At 36.8% G+C, this 19,045-nt stretch overlaps 1 protein-coding gene across 5 annotated transcripts in view; it reads right to left on the reverse strand.

Moving 5' to 3' along the window:
• The window catches only part of SBF2 (SET binding factor 2), a 460,581-nt gene that overhangs the window by 372,802 nt on the left and 68,734 nt on the right, over nt 1–19,045 (reverse strand). For all 5 annotated transcript variants that reach the window (XR_014326368.1, XM_082844306.1, XM_082844309.1 and 2 more), the window contains exon 2: nt 2,225–2,310. Coding sequence is in view for 4 of the 5 variants with exons in the window: in XM_082844306.1 (XP_082700432.1) it covers nt 2,225–2,310 (86 nt within the window). In the remaining variant the exon portion in view is untranslated. The remainder of the gene's footprint in view (nt 1–2,224; nt 2,311–19,045) is intronic.

Raw genomic sequence — 19,045 nt, forward strand, 5'->3', positions numbered from 1 at the left:
TTTCTCCTCCATCTGTGTGGTAACTTTTACCTTACCCAGAACACTTTACTTCTGACACTTCTAGTCACCCAGTGTGGGGTTTTTTTCCCCCAAACAAGCAATTATCCACAACACCTGCTGGGTGTCCTACAATTTTACAATTTAACTCACTGATTAAGGTTAAGGGCTCAGTCCCACAAGACTGACCCCCACTTCAGATATCAATTGCAAGTAGGTTGTACAGTAGTACAACTTCTGTACGACTTGGCTATAAATCGGAGGTTCCCGTGACCTCCAGCCCTTTGGATTCAATTAATTTACTCAAGTGGCTCACAGAGCTCGGGAAAACATTTTACTTACATTATCCAGTTTATTAAAGAATATGATAAGGAATACAGATGAACAGCCAGATGAAGAGATACACAGAGTGAGGTCTGGGAGGGTCCCAAGCACATGAATTTCTCTCTCTGTACAGTTGGGGTGCATCACCCTCCCAGTAGGTGCACGTTTCACCAACCTGGAAGCTCTCCGAATCCCAACTTTGGGGATTTTTATGGTGACATCGTCACGTAGGCATGATCAATCATTAATTCCATTTTCAGCCCTTCTCCCTTTTCAAGAGAATAGCAGATGGGGCTGAAAATTCCAAGCTTCTAATCATGGCTTGGTCTTTCCAGTGACCAGCCCCCATCCAGGAGCCATCCAGGAGCCCACCCAGAGTCGCCTCATTAGAACAAAAGACATTCATATCACCCAGGAACTTACAAAGGTTTCAGGAACCCTGTGTCAGGAACCGGGATCAAAGACACTCATAACACTTAGGAAATTAGACGGACTTCAGAAGCTCTGTGCCAGGAACTGGGGGCAGAGACCACTATGTATTTTCTATTATCTCAAAGATCCTCACGTTCTTTCCCCATTTTTAATGCCTAAACTCAAGATTTACCCTCTCTGTGTGTCTACAGAACCCACAGCCTTCTTTACAAAACTGGGTTTAACAATCAAAATTAAGCATTTAGAAATGTACCTTTTATCCTCAGCGAGGCAGAAATGGACACTCATTTGCTAGGACAAGAAAATTCATAATTTTCAACATCAGTTTTATTCCTAATAAATATTTCTGATCCAGGCTAACAAGAGAATGAACAATTCTTCCTCTGGGGGAGGTGCTGCAATATGTCAAACAAACAGCAACAATGACAGTAACAATAATAACATTAACAAGCTACCTCATTTATTGAGCACTTACTTTATGGAAGACACTGTTTTAAGCATTTTATTTATATTTTTCCCATTTTACCTTTGCAGTAACCCTATGAGATTAGTATTATCATTATCCTCATTTTATAGATGAAGACGGCTGTTCAAGAAGTAACTTGTCAGAAGTCATACCGTACAGGTGGGATTTCAACCCAGGCAGTCTCCTCTTCATTGTCATATTATACCAAATGATCGCTCAACAAGAACTGCTTTGATGAACACTGCTCATGTATACGTGTGTGTATGTAAACATACACACAATATAAGTGAATACACAAACATACATACATACACACATATACGCATTCTCTAAACTTTATAGTCATATTGAAAAATACTTTAGTGATCATCTTCTCAGTCTCATTTTACCACCATAGATCCACCACCAGACAGAATGTCCTGGTCATCACAAATTATGCTCCACCATTAAATTCCTTTAAAATGGCTGACAAAAATAAAGCAGTTGAACTGCACTATTATAAAGCAACATACAGATGCTGTAACTGGAAAGAAAGAATTCAGATTCTGATTTCAAGGCCAAACTCAAACCATGACGGGTCACTATTAAACCAACCTTTGGTTTTGTTTGTCTGTGTTTTTGTTTAGTTGTCACTAAAACAACGACCTAGAAATTTTCAGAAAAAAATATAATAAATATTTGATTAGTGACACACTAACACTGAAGCTACTAGGCTAAGATTGTGACTAAAAGAATCAGAGGAATTTTTCAGCTTCCAGGTATATAAAAATCATCTATTTCATCTTTAATATTAAAGAGAAGATTAAACAGGAAAAAGAACAGCAAAACAGACATTCCAGAATCAGTATATTCAAAGTTTACTGTATTAGGGCGATTATTTCTAATAATGTGTTACAGTTAAACCACCAAATTATTTAAAAGTAACTGCAACATAAATATAACCATAAATGAAACATGAAAAGAAAAATATCATTATAAAAGTACAATAAAACAATACCAACTTACCAGTTCAACTCCCTGTGGAAAAGGTGTATCATCCCAGTCCTTCTGTGGAAACCTCTGGATTATTTTCCCCAGACCTGCTCCTGACCCTATTAATAAAATCAAAGTGAATTTGGTTATAGGGTACTTAAAAATCTGAATACTCATTATATTAATACTTATTTCTAAATGAATATTTGTTGAATAAATTGATACACTGATTAAACATTTTCAAGTTTTAAAGGGTCTAAAACTACCTTCTAAACATAACACTGAAATGATAGGCAATCCCTATCCTATAGACTCTCAAAAGAGTAACACGTATGAAAAGCTAGGAACAACAGACAGAGGCATTAAAATTGGAGTCTCCACACCATGGGAGCAACTGCACTTTGTTCCCAGTAAGGAAAGCCGTCTTCTCAGTATCTCAAGTTGATATTTAAGAAGAACTTTTCTATGGAGACAAAGTAATTTTAAGTGACAAATGAAATGGTACCATTAGCACTAAGCTTCAGTTATGGGTTATAAGCACTGTTTTGGGTTAAATAAAGATTTTTAGAGTGGCCTGGGAACTTGACCATTGTCTAGACAGGGTTTTTCAACATCAAAACTACTGACATTTTGGGCCAGATAATTCCTTGTTGGGTTGGAGGCAGGGGGCTGGGAGCTATCCCGTGCATTATAGGATGTTTAGCAACATCCTTAGCTTCAACCCACTAGAAGTTAATAGCACCCCACCTACAATCACCAAGTTGTTACAACCAAAAATGTCTCCAGGTCACTGCCAAATGTGCTCTGGGGGGGCAAAAATGCCTCTGGTTGAAGACCATTGGACTATATATAGCATTATTGTTATAAAATTACCCTGTGACACTAAAAACCAGATCAACTTAAAATTGAACTTTGGGGATATAATCTGTGAGTAATCTAGGGCTAGAGACTACATGTTAGGCCTAATTGCTTTCTGCCATACTTTAAAATATATTTATTTATTTGGCTGCACCAGGTCTTAGTTGCCCCAAGCAGGACAGTCATTGCCGTGTGCGCGATCTTTTAGTTGCAGCACGTGGGCTCTCAGTTGCAGCATGTGGAATCTAGTTCCTTGACCAGAGATCGAACCCGGGCCCCCTGCATTGGGGGCGCAGAGTCTTAACCACTGGACCACCAGGGAAGTCCCTGTTCAATCCTTTTTAAGGGCTTCATGTGTTTGCATATTCTACATGTTGTTCCAACTCACTCTGAAGTAAAAACAACAACATTCTGATTATTTGGACATCTAAGTAAAGGAAACCTTAACACCTGATTCAAATTTTGTTTTTCTTCACTGATAGCTTCATTACTTTTTTTTATTTTTTAATAGATCTTTATTGGAATATAATTGCTTCACAATACTGTGTTAGTTTGTGTTGCACAACAAAGCGAATCAGCCATATGCACACACGTGTCCCCACATCCCCTCCCTCTTGAGCCTCCCTCCCATCCTCCCTATCCCACCCCTGTAGGTCATCGCAAAGCACCGAGCTGATCTCCCTGTGCTATGCTGCTGCTTCCCACCAGCCAACTATTTTATATCGGTAGTGTATATATGTCGACGCTACTCTCACTTTGCCTCAGCTTGCCCTCCCACCCCATGCTTTCAAATCCATTTTCTATGTCTACCTCTTTATTCCTGCCCTGCAACTAGGTTCATTAGTACCTTTTTTTTTTTAGATTCCATATATATGTGTTAGCATATGATATTTGTTTTTTCTCTTTCTGACTTTCTTCACTCTGTAGGACAGACACTAGGTCCATCCACCTCATTAAAATTAACTCAATTTTCTTTCTTTCTATGGCTGAGTAATATTCCATTGTATATATTGCCACATCTTCTTTATCCATTTATCTGTCGATGGACATTTAGGTTGCTTCCATGTCCTGGTTATTGTAAATAGTGCTGCAACGAACATTGTAGCACATGTCTCTTTTTGAATTATGGTTTTCTCAGGGTATATGCCCAGTAGTGGGATTGCTGGGTCATATGGTAGTTCTATTTTTAGTTTTTTAAGGAACCTCCATACTGTCCTCCATAGTGGCTATATCAATTTACATTCCCACAACAGTGCAAAAGAGTTCCCTTTTCACCACACCCTTTCCAGCATTTATTGTTTCTAGATTTTTTGATGATGGCCATTCTGACCGGTGTGAGGTGATACCTCACTGAAGTTTTGATTTGCATTTCTCTAGTAATTAGTAATGTTGAGCATCTTTTCATGTGCCTCTTGGCCATCTGTATGTCTGCCTTGGTGAAATGTCTCTTTAGGTCTTCTGCCCATTTTCTAACTGGATTGTTTGTTTTTTTGATATTGAGCTCCATGAGCTGTTTGTACATTTTGGAGAGTAATCCTTTGTCTGTTGTTTCATTTACAAATATTTTCTCCCATTCTGAGGGTTGTCTTTTTGTCTTGTTTATGATTTCCTTTGCTGTGCAAAAGCTTTAAAGTTTAATTAAGTCTCATCTGTTTATTTTTGTTTTTATTCCCATTACTCTAGGAGGTGGGTCAGAAAAGATCTTGGCTCTGATTTATGTCAAAGCGTGTTTTTCCTATGCTTTCCTCTAAGAGTTTTATAGTGTCTGGCCTTACATTTAAGCCTTTAATCCATTTGGAGTTTATTTTTGTGTATGGTGTTAGGGAGTGTTCTAATTTCCTTATTTCACATGTAGCTGTCCAGTTTCCCAGCACCACTTATTGAAGAGGCTGCCTTTTCTCCATTGTATGTTCTTGCCTCCTTTGTAGTAAATTAGGTGCCCACATGTGAGTGGGTTTATCTCTGGGCATTCTATCTTGTACCACTGATCTATATTTCTGGTTTTGGGCCACTGCCATACTGTCCTGATTATTGTAGCTTTGTGGTATAGTTTGAAGTCAGGGAGGCTGATTCCTCCAAGTCCGTTTTTCTTTCTCAAGATTGCTTTGGCTATTCGGGGTCTTTTGTGTTTCCATATGAATTGTAAAATTTTTTGTTCTAATTCTGTGAAGAATGCCATTGGTAGTTTGATAGGGATTGCACTAAATCTGTAGATTGCTTTGGGTCGTACAGTCATTTTCACAATATTTATTCTTCCAATCCAAGAACATGGTATATTTCTCCATCTGTTTATGTCATCTTTGATTTCTTTCATCAGTGTTCTATAGTTTTCTGAGTACAAGTCTTTTGCCTCCTTAGGCAGGTTTATTCCTAGGTATCTTATTCTTTTGGTTGCAGTGGTAAATGGGAGTGTTTCCTTAATTTCTCTTTCTGATTTTTGTTGGTGTATAGGAATACCAGAGATTCCTGTGTATTAATTTTGTATCCTGCAACCTTACCAAATTCATTGATTAGTTCTAGTAGTTTTCTGGTGGCATGTTTAGGATTTTCTATGTATAGTATCATGTCATCAGCAAACAGTGACAGTTTTACTTCTTTTCCAATTTGTATTCCTTTTATTTCTTTTTCTTCTCTGACTGCTGTGGCTAGGGCTTCCAAAACTATGTTGAATAAGAGTGGCAAGAGTGGACATCCTTGTCTTGTTCCTGATCTTAGTGGAAATGCTTTCAGTTTTTCACCATTAAGTATGATGCTTGCTGTGGGTTTGTCATATATGGTACCCTCTGTGCCCATTTTCTGGAGTGTTTTTATCATAAATGGATGTTGAATTCTGTCAAAAGTTTTTCTGCATCTATTGAGATGATCATATTGTTTTTATTCTTCAATTTGTTAATGTGGTGTATCACACTGATTGATTTGAATATATTGAAGAATCCTTGCATCCCTGAGATAAATCCCACTTGATCATGGTGTATGATCCTTTTAATGTGCTGTTGGATTCTGTTTGCTACTGTTTTGTTCAGGATTTTTACACCTATGTTCATCAGTGATACTGGTCTATAGTTTTCTTTTTTGTGATATTTTTTTCTGGTTTTTAGTGTCAGGGTGAACATCTGATTCAATTTAAAAAAAAAAAAATTCACTATCATCTCTCATCCTCATCCCTGTGAACTGAACTCCCCCCGGCCCTCACCTAGACTTTAAAATCACTTTATGACCAAATCTTACCTTTAAAAGATAAACAGAAAGTTAAGTTCATTTTACTGACCAACTCTGAACTATCTGCTAAAACCGAGGTCACGTTTGACAAAGGCAAAATGAAAACATTCTCAATTAAAATTAACAACTGTGCTCACTTCGGCAGCACATATACTAAAATTAACAACTGCTGCAGTATAGTAACTCTTCATATACCCGTATTATAGGAGAATAAAGGATTTCATTAAGAGTAAAGTAGGGCTTCCCTGGTGGCGCAGTGGTTGAGAGTCCGCCTGCCAATGCAGGGGACACAGGTTCATGCCCCGGTCTGGGAAGATCCCACATGACTCGGAGCGGCTGGGCCCGTGAGCCATGGCCGCTGAGCCTGCGCGTCTGGAGCCTGTGCTCCGCAACGGGAGAGGCCACAACAGTGAGAGGCCCGCGTACCGCAAAAAAAAAAAAAAAAAAAGAGTAAAGTAAACTAAAAGTGATTTATCATAGGCATTCAGTTTTCAAAATCCACCTCAAGCATCACCACTTCTTACATTCACATCAAGGCTAATTCAACAAATTACTAGATACTGGGATACACAATGAAAAAGATATGGCCCCTATTCTCAAGGAACTGATAAGCTATTAGGAGAAACAGAAAAATGAACTGATAATTTCAGTATATCATGGTAAGTACGATGATAGAAGAGAACCTAACCTAACGTAGCAGAGAAACCATGGAAAACTTTACAGAAGAAATGACAGAAAGCTTCTTGTTCTTTTAGTACCATCTTTATATGCCCAAGTACTTGGCATACTGAATGCCTCGCACTTAGCTCACATGGAGCTAAATGTTTATTTTAATAGATTCGTTAATATTGACAGAAATTGTTTTAAGCTTACATCTCCTTTTTTTTTTTTTTTTTTTTTTTTGCGGTACGCGGGCCTCTCACTGTCGCGGCCTCTCCCGTTGCGGAGCACAGGCTCCGGACGCGCAGGGGCACGAACCAGTGTCCCCTGCATCAGCAGGCGGACTCTCAACCACTGCGCCACCAGGGACGCCCTCCTCTCTTTTAAAAAAGAGAAAAATGCATGTTATTTATCTCATCATATTTAACCAGGTGTTCCTATATTGTTTATTCAGTTCTGAAAGTCATACTTCATGCATTGCAGGCTCAGAAAATATTTTAACACGTTAATTTTCACTAATTATAAAATTAACAAATGTTAACTGCAGGAAATTTTTTGAATATATAAAAATATAAAGAAGAAATCACCCATAATCCCAAACCTGAAGACAATTACTGTTAACGTTTTATCCTAGGCTTTTTTCATACATGTATTTTTTCATCAGAATTGAGATAATACTAAACCTAGATTTATATAATGCTTTATTATTAATATTTTATAATGGGCCCTTGATCATAATATGCATTTTCTATTTTCTCTATTATAAATAATGCTACAAAAAACATCTTTCTATATAAATCTTTATCCTCATTTCACTTTTGCCCGAAAAATTCTTAGATATACAACTAATGGATCAAAGAATATGAAAATTTTAAAGACTCACACAAAGCCAAAGGGCTCACCAGAAAGATATTAATAATTTTTTTACATTCTGTGTATAAGAATGAGACTGGCATTTTCACTACATCCTCACCAACAACTGTTATTTTAAAATTTGTTTTAGTTAGTGCCAATTTGAGAAGTAAAAAAGTTCCTCGTAAGCAGGAGCATAACTTTCAAAACTTCTCCAGGAGCAGCATATTATTTATTGATTTCATAATGATATGCAGTCTTTCAATAATATGAAAGCTTAGTTTGAAATGCTGATGAAACATTTATAAGTGCACATAGAAATACGATTCATGAGTGATAGATTTCATATGATAATGTTATTTGTAAATGGAAATTAGGTTATAAAAAGGTGAAAATAAAAATGCTAAAATGATATTTCACAAGTAAAATGTGGAAAGAGCTACAATAACTTGGTTTTGAATATCAAATATGTAAACTGATGCAGCTAACAACTTTTGAGGAACTTAGGAAAATACCTTACAGAAGTAAACAAACATTGTCTGATCCTTGTTTCTTGGATTTTAAGAGTTTAGTCTGAATGTTTAAACTTATTTCCCAAGTTTATATAATTTATATAAAACCATTCTTATAGGAAGTACTGGTTGTATTTAAGAATGCTGACAAGATGACCTTTTACATTGAGGAGCAAGCCACATTGAAGGAAGACTGTTCTAGAGTCAAATGTCCACCAGTGGACTGATAATTATGTCCAGAGATGAAATAGGTCATGTAAGTCAGAGTGAGTGGCTGTGGAAGCAGCTCCTATCTGCACTATGTATTAAATGGGGCTGGGTGACTGGGTAGGGAGAGAGAGAAATTCCTCAAAAGAAACGGGACCACTTCTTAGAAAGGAGAGGTGCTAAGCAGACAAAATTGTGGTTGTTCACTGCATTGCATGCAGCTAAATTGAAAAAAAAGAGGGGACGGTTATTAGTCAAGGCCTTCATGTTTTTCTTTCCAGCCCCTACTCTTCTACTCTTCTACTATCATAATAAAAATAAGAAATATGATGACCAAATGGAGTTCATACATAAAAAGGGGGACTCTTGGCAGGATACCAGCACATTTGGAAATAGCCTTCTTTGGAAAAAAGTGCAAATGCTATACAAACTGCCCCAAACAAATTTAGGAAGGGTGAGGAAATACTGGCGTGATCAGGCACACTTTTCCCTCCTTTACGTGTGGTAAGCCACTTTCCCTTGGGTCCTAGTAGGGCTGCCAGACTACCCAACCCAGCCACAAGGATTAGCAAGTGACCTAGGATGATCCAACCACTCAGTCAAAATGACTGTTTTAGCCTTACCAGATGACCCCAGGAAAGTCAAATAGTATTCTCGGGGGTTACTAAGTAGTATGCTATAGGTGCGGAGTTGTATAAGGAAGAAGTTCATCTGCAGAAGAACTGAAGAATTAGTAGGGGTTAATTAAGTGAAGAAATGTAATATTCTGCTCTATACAAAACAGGATGCTTGATATTTGTTGACTGTACCAATTGACAAAAATTAATCGTTTAAGTGGCTTGTGTATGCTTAAAGTGTAAACGTACAAAATATATACTAATTTGTTTAACACAGACTCTGAACTTTGAGAATTACTCTAATGCATAATTCGCTAAATCTTCTGTATATTTATCTAAACAACTAGATCATTTATCTAAACAACAATCAGTGGTTATCTACACTAGACTTGTTTCATGAAGTCCAGCTGCCCATATCACCTTCTATCGAAAATGGCACCACCCACAGCTCAATGAAGGGCAGCAGTCATGCTCAGAAGCACACAATCCTGTCTCTCCTCTCACCAGCCAAAGAGAAATTATGAAATCATTATTTTGGTTATCACATTTACTGCTACTTGTCTGTCTAACCTCACTAGAGTGAAAACAGTGATTTTGGCCTGCTTTGTTTACTGATGTATCCCAGGCATTTAGAACAACTACTAGTATATATTAGATACTTAATAAAATACTTGTTGAGTCAATGAATGGGACTATTAGGTGGGCAAGGGCATTTATAAACCGGAAAGCAACTTATGACCAAAGTGACCTGGCTGTAAAAGGTATCCTAGACAACTCTGATTTCTCTGCTAGGAAATTTTGAATAGAAGAAATGAGAGACTAAAGGAGCTAAAAAGATGTATCAAGACTTGCGAGCTCAGGCAACCACAGGGCGTCAAGCCAGTTATAGAACAGGAGAAACCCCGGCAGAGACTTGCCAGTAGAACAGGTCTACCTCCAGTAAACTCTGGCAGCACTGTTGCATCTGTCATCAAACTTCTGAAGTATTGTAATGATATTCCTCCTTCTTAAGCTAGAATGGACCTATGATTCCTTGTCAGTAAAGAATCCAAAGTATAATACACTGTAAGAGGCACTCTGATAAATCAAGCCCTTTCAAACTGGTAAAGGGTTTGGAAAATTTTACATAAAAAGATTTAGTCAGAAAACTTTTTTTAAAAAGTTAAGAAGCACATATGAGAACTTTCTCCAAATATGTAAGGAGCTATTATGTGGAAGAAGATAAAGTGGAGCAAATTAGAGCCAAAAACTATAATTCAGAGGAGATATTTTTGAGTCAATATAAAGGAAGAACCTTGTGAGAATGAGAACTATCAAAAACAGAATGGGGCTTCCCTGGTGGCGCAGTGGTTGAGAGTCCGCCTGCCGATGCAAGGGACACGGGTTCGTGCCCCGGTCCAGGAAGATCCCACATGCTGCGGAGCGGCTGGGCCCGTGAGCCACGGCCGCTGAGCCTGCGCGTCTGGAGCCTGTGCTCCGCAACGGGAGAGGCCGCAACAGTGAGAGGCCCGCGTACCACAAAAAAAAAAAAAAAGAAAAAAACAGAATGAACTGCCACAGAAAGCAATGGTTAGAACGAGTTTTAGTACAAGCTACTAGTTTTTGTGGTCTGGAAAACTGGGCAGAACGGTAAGAGGACAAATCCAAAAAAATATGGAAAGCAGACTACTACAGCAATTCGTTTATTCAACAATAACAATGCCAGGCCTTGTGTTAGGTGCTAAGGATAAAACCTGCTGTGAGGACATTTAAAACTTGAATTGGGGTTTTAAACAGCACTTAAATGATTAAGTTTTGTCAATAAAAGGACAGATGTAGGCACAGCATAACAATGGGTAAAGATTAGGGAAGAAAATAATACTGTTTAGAAATCAGGTCATGAGTCTAAGGAAATAAGGGCTAGAAAAACTAAAAAGTTCCAAATTTTGGAACAGAGATATTTCTTATTCCTATTTTTTTTTTTTGCGGTACGCGGGCCTCTCACTGTTGTGGCCTCTCCCGTTGCGGAGCACAGGCTCCGGACGCGCAGGCTCAGCGGCCATGGCTCACGGGCCCAGCCGCTCCGTGGCATGTGGGATCTTCCCGGACCGGGGCACGAACCCGTGTCCCCTGCATCGGCAGGCGGACTCTCAACCACTGCGCCACCAGGGAAGCCCTCTTATTCCTATTTTGACATAATAGCAGCATCACTTAAGTTCAATGATGAGAAATGTAATTCTTGAGAATCCAAATAAAATGATAAGTAATGGTATATCCAAAAGAAAAATCTTAAAAGCAGACATTCTTTCATGCTTTAAAAAGCAATTCATTAAGTCTGTTCTCTATACCTGTGAGTCTGTCTCTATTTTTGCTATGAGGCGGGATGGGGTAGGGAACTGAGAGGTACAAACTACTATGTATAAAATGGAAAGGCTACAGGATGTACTACACAGAATAGGGAAATACAGTCATTGTTTTGTAGTGACTTTAAATGGAGTATAACCTATAAAAATGCTGAGTCACTGTGTTGTACACCCGAAACTAATATGATGTTATAAATCAACTATAGTTCAATTTTTAAAATGCAATTCAAGTTGTCTAAAAGTGCATGATGCATATACATGGTGACTTCTTTACACAGTGACTCTGTTTTTCAGATGATTTATACACTTAGCAAACTTTACACTCAGTCCACATGTAATACTGCAAAACTATTCATGAATAATTATGGAAATTAAAGTATGGACTTTCTGACTGGCTAACACATTTCAAATATATAAACCAAATAACAGAGTAAATTTATTAATATCTACATGCAAAAGCAGAAGTCTCTAGCTTTATTAATGAAGAGGGTATTTGTCTTTGTCTGGTGTATTTCACTTAGAGTAATGCTGGCGGAAAACAGGGAGAGACTGGCAAAAGAGTAAAAACTTTCAACCATAAGATGAATAAGTCTGAGGATCTAAGGTAAAACATGGTGACTACAGTTGATAACACTGTATTGTAAAACTGGAATTTGCTAACAGAGTAGAACTTGTTTTCAAAAAAAAAAAAAGATAAATATGTGAAGTGATGAGTTAATTAACTAGATGGGGGAATCCTTTCACAATGCATAGCTATACCAAATCACCATGATGTATTCTTTAAATATCTTAAATTCTATTTGTCAATTTTACCTCAATAAACAGTTGGGAAAAAATAGTGAAAAGCCAAAAAAAAATTTTTTAATTAAGGGTACTAACAGAAACTTTTAAATAGGAATATTACACAAATGAAACAGTAACCTTTATGACTGACCTTTGAAATAATTTTACAAGTAAATGAACAGATAATGTAGAACAATACATCATCTAAAATGTCCTCTTATTTTCATCAAAGATTGCCCATCCCTTGGTTCCTAACTGACCCTCATCTCTCCCAAGGAGGACAAGAACAGAATCGACATAGATTTGTCCTTAGAGAGGAAGTAGAAGAATTCTGATGAAGAAACATGGCAGACATAGTATATCTGTCCTCTGATTAGTATATTGGAAAGAACCCAGGCTTGGACGTTAGTCAGACTTAGGTTCAAATTCAGGCTCTGCTATTTCATAGTCTTGTGACCTTGAAAAATACACTTAATCTCTCGAAATCTGTTTTCTCAACCTCAAAATACAGTTAATATAATGCCCATCACACAAGGTTGCTATTAACAATGAGATTACATACCTAGCAGCACAGAATCTGCCACAAAAGACAGGCTTGGGACAAGAAAAAGTAGGTCAATTTGAGACTTACTCCTTTACTTGAAGAATATAATTTAAAGGAGCTTCCATTGTTAATATTATCTCCTTAACGAAAGTGAGGTATCCAAAGCCTATTAAGAAACCAGTGGCAACCTAAAGGACAGCCTTTAGTTGATATCTGTTTTACCCTGTCCCAATCAACACTTTTATTAATTACATGGTGGAAAACAGAAGACATCCTCTTCAAATCTATAAAAAGCAAAAATCTAAGAGAAGATGGAGATGGAGGTAGCAGAAATGTAGCTCATCGATCTGTCTGAATTCCCATATAAAAAATAGCATCAAAATATCACAGTGAACTGGCATAAAGACCAATGTAACAGAATAGAGAGCCCAGAAATAAACCCTCATGTATATGGTCAAATTATCTTTAAGAAAAGTGTCAAGGCTACACAATTGGGAAAGAATAGTTTCTTCAACAAACAGTGCTGGGAAAACTGGATATCCGCATGCAAAAGAATAAAGTTGGACCCTTACCCTACACCACATAGAAAAATTAACTCAAAATGGATTAAAGACCTAAACCTAAGACCTGAACTACAAAATTCCTAGAAGAAAATAAAAGGGAAAAGCTTCATGACATTGGATTTAGCAATGATTTCTCAGATACGACATCAAAAACACAGGCAACAAAAGTAAAAATAGACAAATGGGACTACATCAAACCTACAAACTTCTGCACAGCAAAGGAAACAATCAACACAGTAAAATGCAACCTGCAGAACAGGAGACAGTATTTGCAAGCCATATATCTGATAAGGAGTTAATATCTACAATATATTAAGAGCTCCAACAACTCAACAACAACAATAAAAATCCAATTTAAAACTAGGCAAAGAACTTACATGGACATTTCTGCAAAGAAGACCTACAAATGGCCAACAAGCATATAATAAGATGCTCAACATCACTAACCATTAGGGAATGCAAATCAAAACCACACAGGTTAGGACGGCCACTATCAAAATTCCAGAAAATAACAAGTGTTATTGAGGGTGCAGAGTAACTGGAACGCTTGTGGATTGTTGCCTAGGATATAAAATGGTACAGCCCCTGTAGAAAACAGTATGGAGGTTCCTCAAAAAATTAAAAATAGAATTACCATATAATCCAACAATCCCAATTCTGGGTATATATTCAAAAGAATTGAAAATAGAATCTCAAAGAGACATTTGCACATCCATGTCCACTGTAACATTATTCACAATAGCCAACAGGTAGAAGCAACCAAAACATCTATTAACAGATGAATGGATAAAGAAAATGTGGTACATACATATATGGAATATTATTTAGCCTTAAAACAGAAGGCAATCCTGTCATATGCTACAACGTGAATAAACTTTGAAGACATTATGCTAAGTGAAATAAGCCAAATACTGCATCCTCTTATATGACAAATGTAAAGTAGCCAAACTCCTAGAAATATAAAGTAGAATGGTGGTTGACAGGGGCTCAGGAAGAAAGGAAAGGGAAGTTTTGTTCACTGGGTATAGAGTTTCAGTTTTGCAATTTGAAAAAGTTCTAGGGATCTGTTACAAACGAACATACACACACACACACACACACACACACACACACACACACACACACGTAGTAAACACTGATGCACTCTATATTTATATTATGCATTTTTTACAACAATTTTTTTTAAAATAGCACAACCAAATACTCATGGACAACATGCATAAGAAAACTAGGTGAAAAGGTATCTCCAAAATACTCCAATGGGAGAAAAATCATAAACATCCACCAAATCTGGAAAGTATCTGCATCTGTGCAGGATTAAGAAAGAAACAACAGTAATGGTTTGAGAATAGAAGGACCCCAAAATAGCCAACAAGTATTCACTAGAAAGCAGAATGGCCAAGATGAGAGCAGCAGCTCAAAATGGAAGGGCAAGGACAACATCTCTGCAGCAAGGACTAAAATTGCTGGAGCAGTTTAAGCCCCCACACTGGAGAAACTGCAGGGAGTAGAATCAAAATTGAGCAGAAAAGGACTTATACTACCTGACTTAAAGACTTACAATTAAAGCTAGAGGAATCAAGACAATGTGGTAGGGACTTCCCTGGTGGCGCAGTGGTTAAGAATCCGCTTCCCAATGGAGGGGACATGGGTTCGAGCCCTGATCCGGGAAGAGCCCACGTCGTGGAGCAACTAAGCCCATGCGCCACAGTTACTGAGCCTGTGCTCTAGAGCCTGCAAGCCACAACTACTGAAGCCTGTGTGCCACAACTACTGAATCCCGCGTGCCTAGAGCCCTAAGAATCCCACACACCGCAACAAAGAGTAGCCTCTCTTGATGCAACTAGAGAAAGCCTGCATGCAGCAACAAAGACCCAATGCAGCCATAAATAAATAAAATTTAAAAAGACAATGTGGTACTGTTATTAGAATCAATCAATAAATTGGACAATAAAAGAAAACCCATATGACTGTCTCAACAGATGCAGAAAAAAGCATTTGACAAAATTCAATATCCATTCATGATTTAAAAAAACACTCAGCAAATAATAAATAAAACATCCTCAATACATTAAAAAGCATTTATAAAAAGCCTATGGCTAACATCATACTTAATGGATATAGATTTAAATGCTTTTCCACTAAGATACAGAAAAAGGATGTCCACTACCATGACTTCTATTCAACATTGTACTGGAAGTGCTAACCAGTGCAATACAATAAGAAAAAGATACAAAAGGTATACAAATGGGAAAAGTATAAGTAATATTGTCTTTATTTGAAGACAACCTATAGAAAATCCTAAGAAATCTTAAAAAGCTACTAGAACTAATAAATGAGTTTAGCAAGACTTCTAAGGATCAATATAAAATATTCATTGTATTTCTATATACTAGTAGATTTCTATATACTAGCAATAAAAATTAAAATTTAAAAAACATATGCCATACATCAAAAATCATGAAATACTTAGGGCCATTAATAGGTAAATGGATTTAAAAAATTGTGGTATATTCATACACTGGAACATAATTCAGCACTAAAAAATAAAACTGCTGATATATGTAATGACACGGATAAATCTTAAAATAATTACGCAGCTCAAAAGAAGCAAAACACAAATGAGTACCTGCTACAGGATTTCATTCACATGAAACTGCAGAAAAGATAAATCTACTCTATAGTGATATAAAGCAAATCAGTGGTTGCCTAGGGATGCATATTAGGGATCAACTTGAATAAAAGAGGTATGAGGGAATTTTTTAGAGTGATGGAAATTTTCTTTATTCTTAATGCCGTGGTGTTTACGTGAGTAAATACTTCTGCTACCACAGAGTTAAGACAATCAGGAAGGAATACATCTTCTTTAAATTTTGCCTGTAGTCAGAATGGAATCTATTGTAATCTATGGAAGAATGAAAGAGTCCTAGCATAATTCATCTGTAATGTATATTTTCCTCCTGTAATAGTTTTCTCTATATTTGAACATGTTCCTCTAGTCTGTCTGGAAGATATTGTGATAGAAATGTGCAATATCCCAAGGGAGCCTATTCTATCTCTGGATGATTATCATAGAAGATCTTTCTGAGAACCTGATACAGGAAACTTTAACTATGATGTGCAGTATTATCATCAATCTATCAAATTATTTTTTTAAGTACTAAATGTAATATGTGAATACAAACTGAGAAGACAACTGTGTTAAAATTTAAGGAGAATATCTTATATATGGAATCAAAAATAAAACTAAATTCACAGATTAAAAAAAATTTAATGAGAATAACTATTTCTTCTCTGGCTCTCTCTATACATACATTTTGGTTTTTAATTTTTAAAAACAGGTATCTTTAAATGAATTTGAATAATTTTAAACTCTTTCTAAGCCCCAGAAGATAGGAGATGTATTTAGTTATGAGGTGTATAACTAAAATGTATTTTAGTTATAAGGTGTACTAGGTTGAATAATGTACCCCAAAGATTCATGCCTACTTGGAACCTCAAAATAAAACTTTATTTGGAAATATGGTCTTATTTAGAATATGGTCTTAATTAGTTAAAATGAGGTCATACTGGATTAGGGTAGGCCCTAAGCCAATGGCCAGTGCCCGGGAAGAAGAGAAAACAGAGATACAGACAGATACACAGGAAAAATGCCATGAGAAGACAAAAGCAGAGACTGGAATGTTAGAGCTGCAAGTCAAAGAATGTCTTGGACTGCCAGCAACCACCAAAAGCTAGAAGACAGGCATGGACCAGACTCTCCCTCAGCACCCTCCAGAAAGAACCAACCTTGCCGACACCCCGATTTTGGTCTTCTAATCTCTAGAACTGTGAGAGAATAAATTTCTGTTGCTTCAAGCTACCCAAATTGCAGTACTTGGTCACATCAGCCCTAGAAAACTAAAATATTTGGTAACAATATTTCATTACATTAGTAGAGATCTGATTTTGTTGACATGAAAGAAAAACTAAAAAAAAAAATCTATTTTGTTATAATATCTACTTGCTGGTCACGGTGCTCCTTCCTGGGACTATATAGGATAAATTTAGTCCCATTTTTACATTGTAGTCCTTCAAATATTTGAATATAACTAACAAAAATCTTATCCCCTGCCTCCTCCTCTCCCTGATCTTTACTTTTTCAGCTTAAATAGTTTCAGTTTGTCCCACAGATCCCAATGTGATTTTTTTTTTTTAACACGGTTAGGAATATGGAGTGCGGGTCTAGATTACCTGCATTCTAATCCAGTTCTGCCATTTACTTGCTACCTGACTCTGCGAAAATTGCATTATCTCTTTGTGCTTCATTGTTTTCCCCATACATAAAAGAGGGCTACCTCTTAAGAGCTCTTATCAGGAAAAATATGAGTTAATATACATGTAAGGTGTTTCAACAAATACTTGGCGCATGGTAAACGCTATATAAGTGATGATGATGATGACGATAATGATGACCACGATTATAACAAAATAAGCGTGTGCCAGTTTGCCTGAGTAGCACTCAGAGCTGAACACAGTACCTGAGATTACTGAGTTGATGTAAGTGATGCAGTATAGAGAACTGTTGTTCTAAATAACTGTGCTACTAACAATGAAGCTTAAAGTGTTAATTATATTAGGTCTTTTGGTTACCACAAGACTTTTGAATGAAACATGTAAACCTTTTTTTAAACGTTGATGCTATCCTGTACCTGTACAAACACTGTTGCAGACTCAAGTTGTACCTATTAAATTTCTTTAGTTAGCCTAGCACAGGCATGTTTTAGATCCTATGTCTGTTACTCACTGTATTTATATTACTCAATTTTTTAAAGTAAGGGCATACATTTCATAGAATGTGACCATTTTAACAGTTCAATAGGTGTTGACAAAATCTTAAAAACTATTTCAGTAAAATAAAAACAAAAATGGAAATTATTTGATTGTGTTCTACTAAAAAATTGCTCAAGGAGTTCCCCCAGAAAATATTTTCCAAAAACACTTCATCAATATCAGCATAAGTCTGATTAAAATTTTTTATTTTCCCAACTGGAGTTAAAATTTCCACAGGGAAAAAGTCTTGGTCAAAACATGCTATACACACATTATGGACATTGGCACCAGTCCTTCTATCCCATTCTATCCCCCAAACAATCTGCAACTTCAGCACTCTGCCTAGCACCTGTTCTTCTCTTCTTCATTGAGAAAATCACCCTCAAGGGGAAACGAGTGAAGCAAAAACACAATGCTAGAAAATCAGAACTTCTGACCTTTCAGGAATATATAACTGATCTATACATCTTAACAGGGTAAAAGTTGATCAGCAGAAACTTAATTTACTTGTTCACAGGTAAAATTAAGATGAGGGTCTTGCAGGTCCCAAGCTCCTGATCCTTGATTTACAAAATCTGCTTTTTAGCAAATGATAATTTTTTTAAATGTTTGCTTATTCATCAGAAGACTTGTGCTATAATGCCAAAATAATCAGAAGATCAAAGTTCACCAAAACAAGATCTAATTGTGCCAGTAAAGACCGACTTTCAAAGGATAAGGAAAATAAAAACTGTTCATTCACTGAAAAGAAAGCATGCAGGAAATCATTCCACAAAAGGCTTTCATATTTGATCCATTTAGTATTTAATCAAAGAAGTCTGTTTTTTTCAACTGAAACAAGCCTTTTTGTGGTTATTCAAAAATTTAGGTAGGAATGCAATATGA

Source organism: Leucopleurus acutus, assembly GCF_964270905.1.
Source record: "Leucopleurus acutus genome assembly, chromosome: 8".
Taxonomy (NCBI): domain Eukaryota; kingdom Metazoa; phylum Chordata; class Mammalia; order Artiodactyla; family Delphinidae; genus Leucopleurus; species Leucopleurus acutus.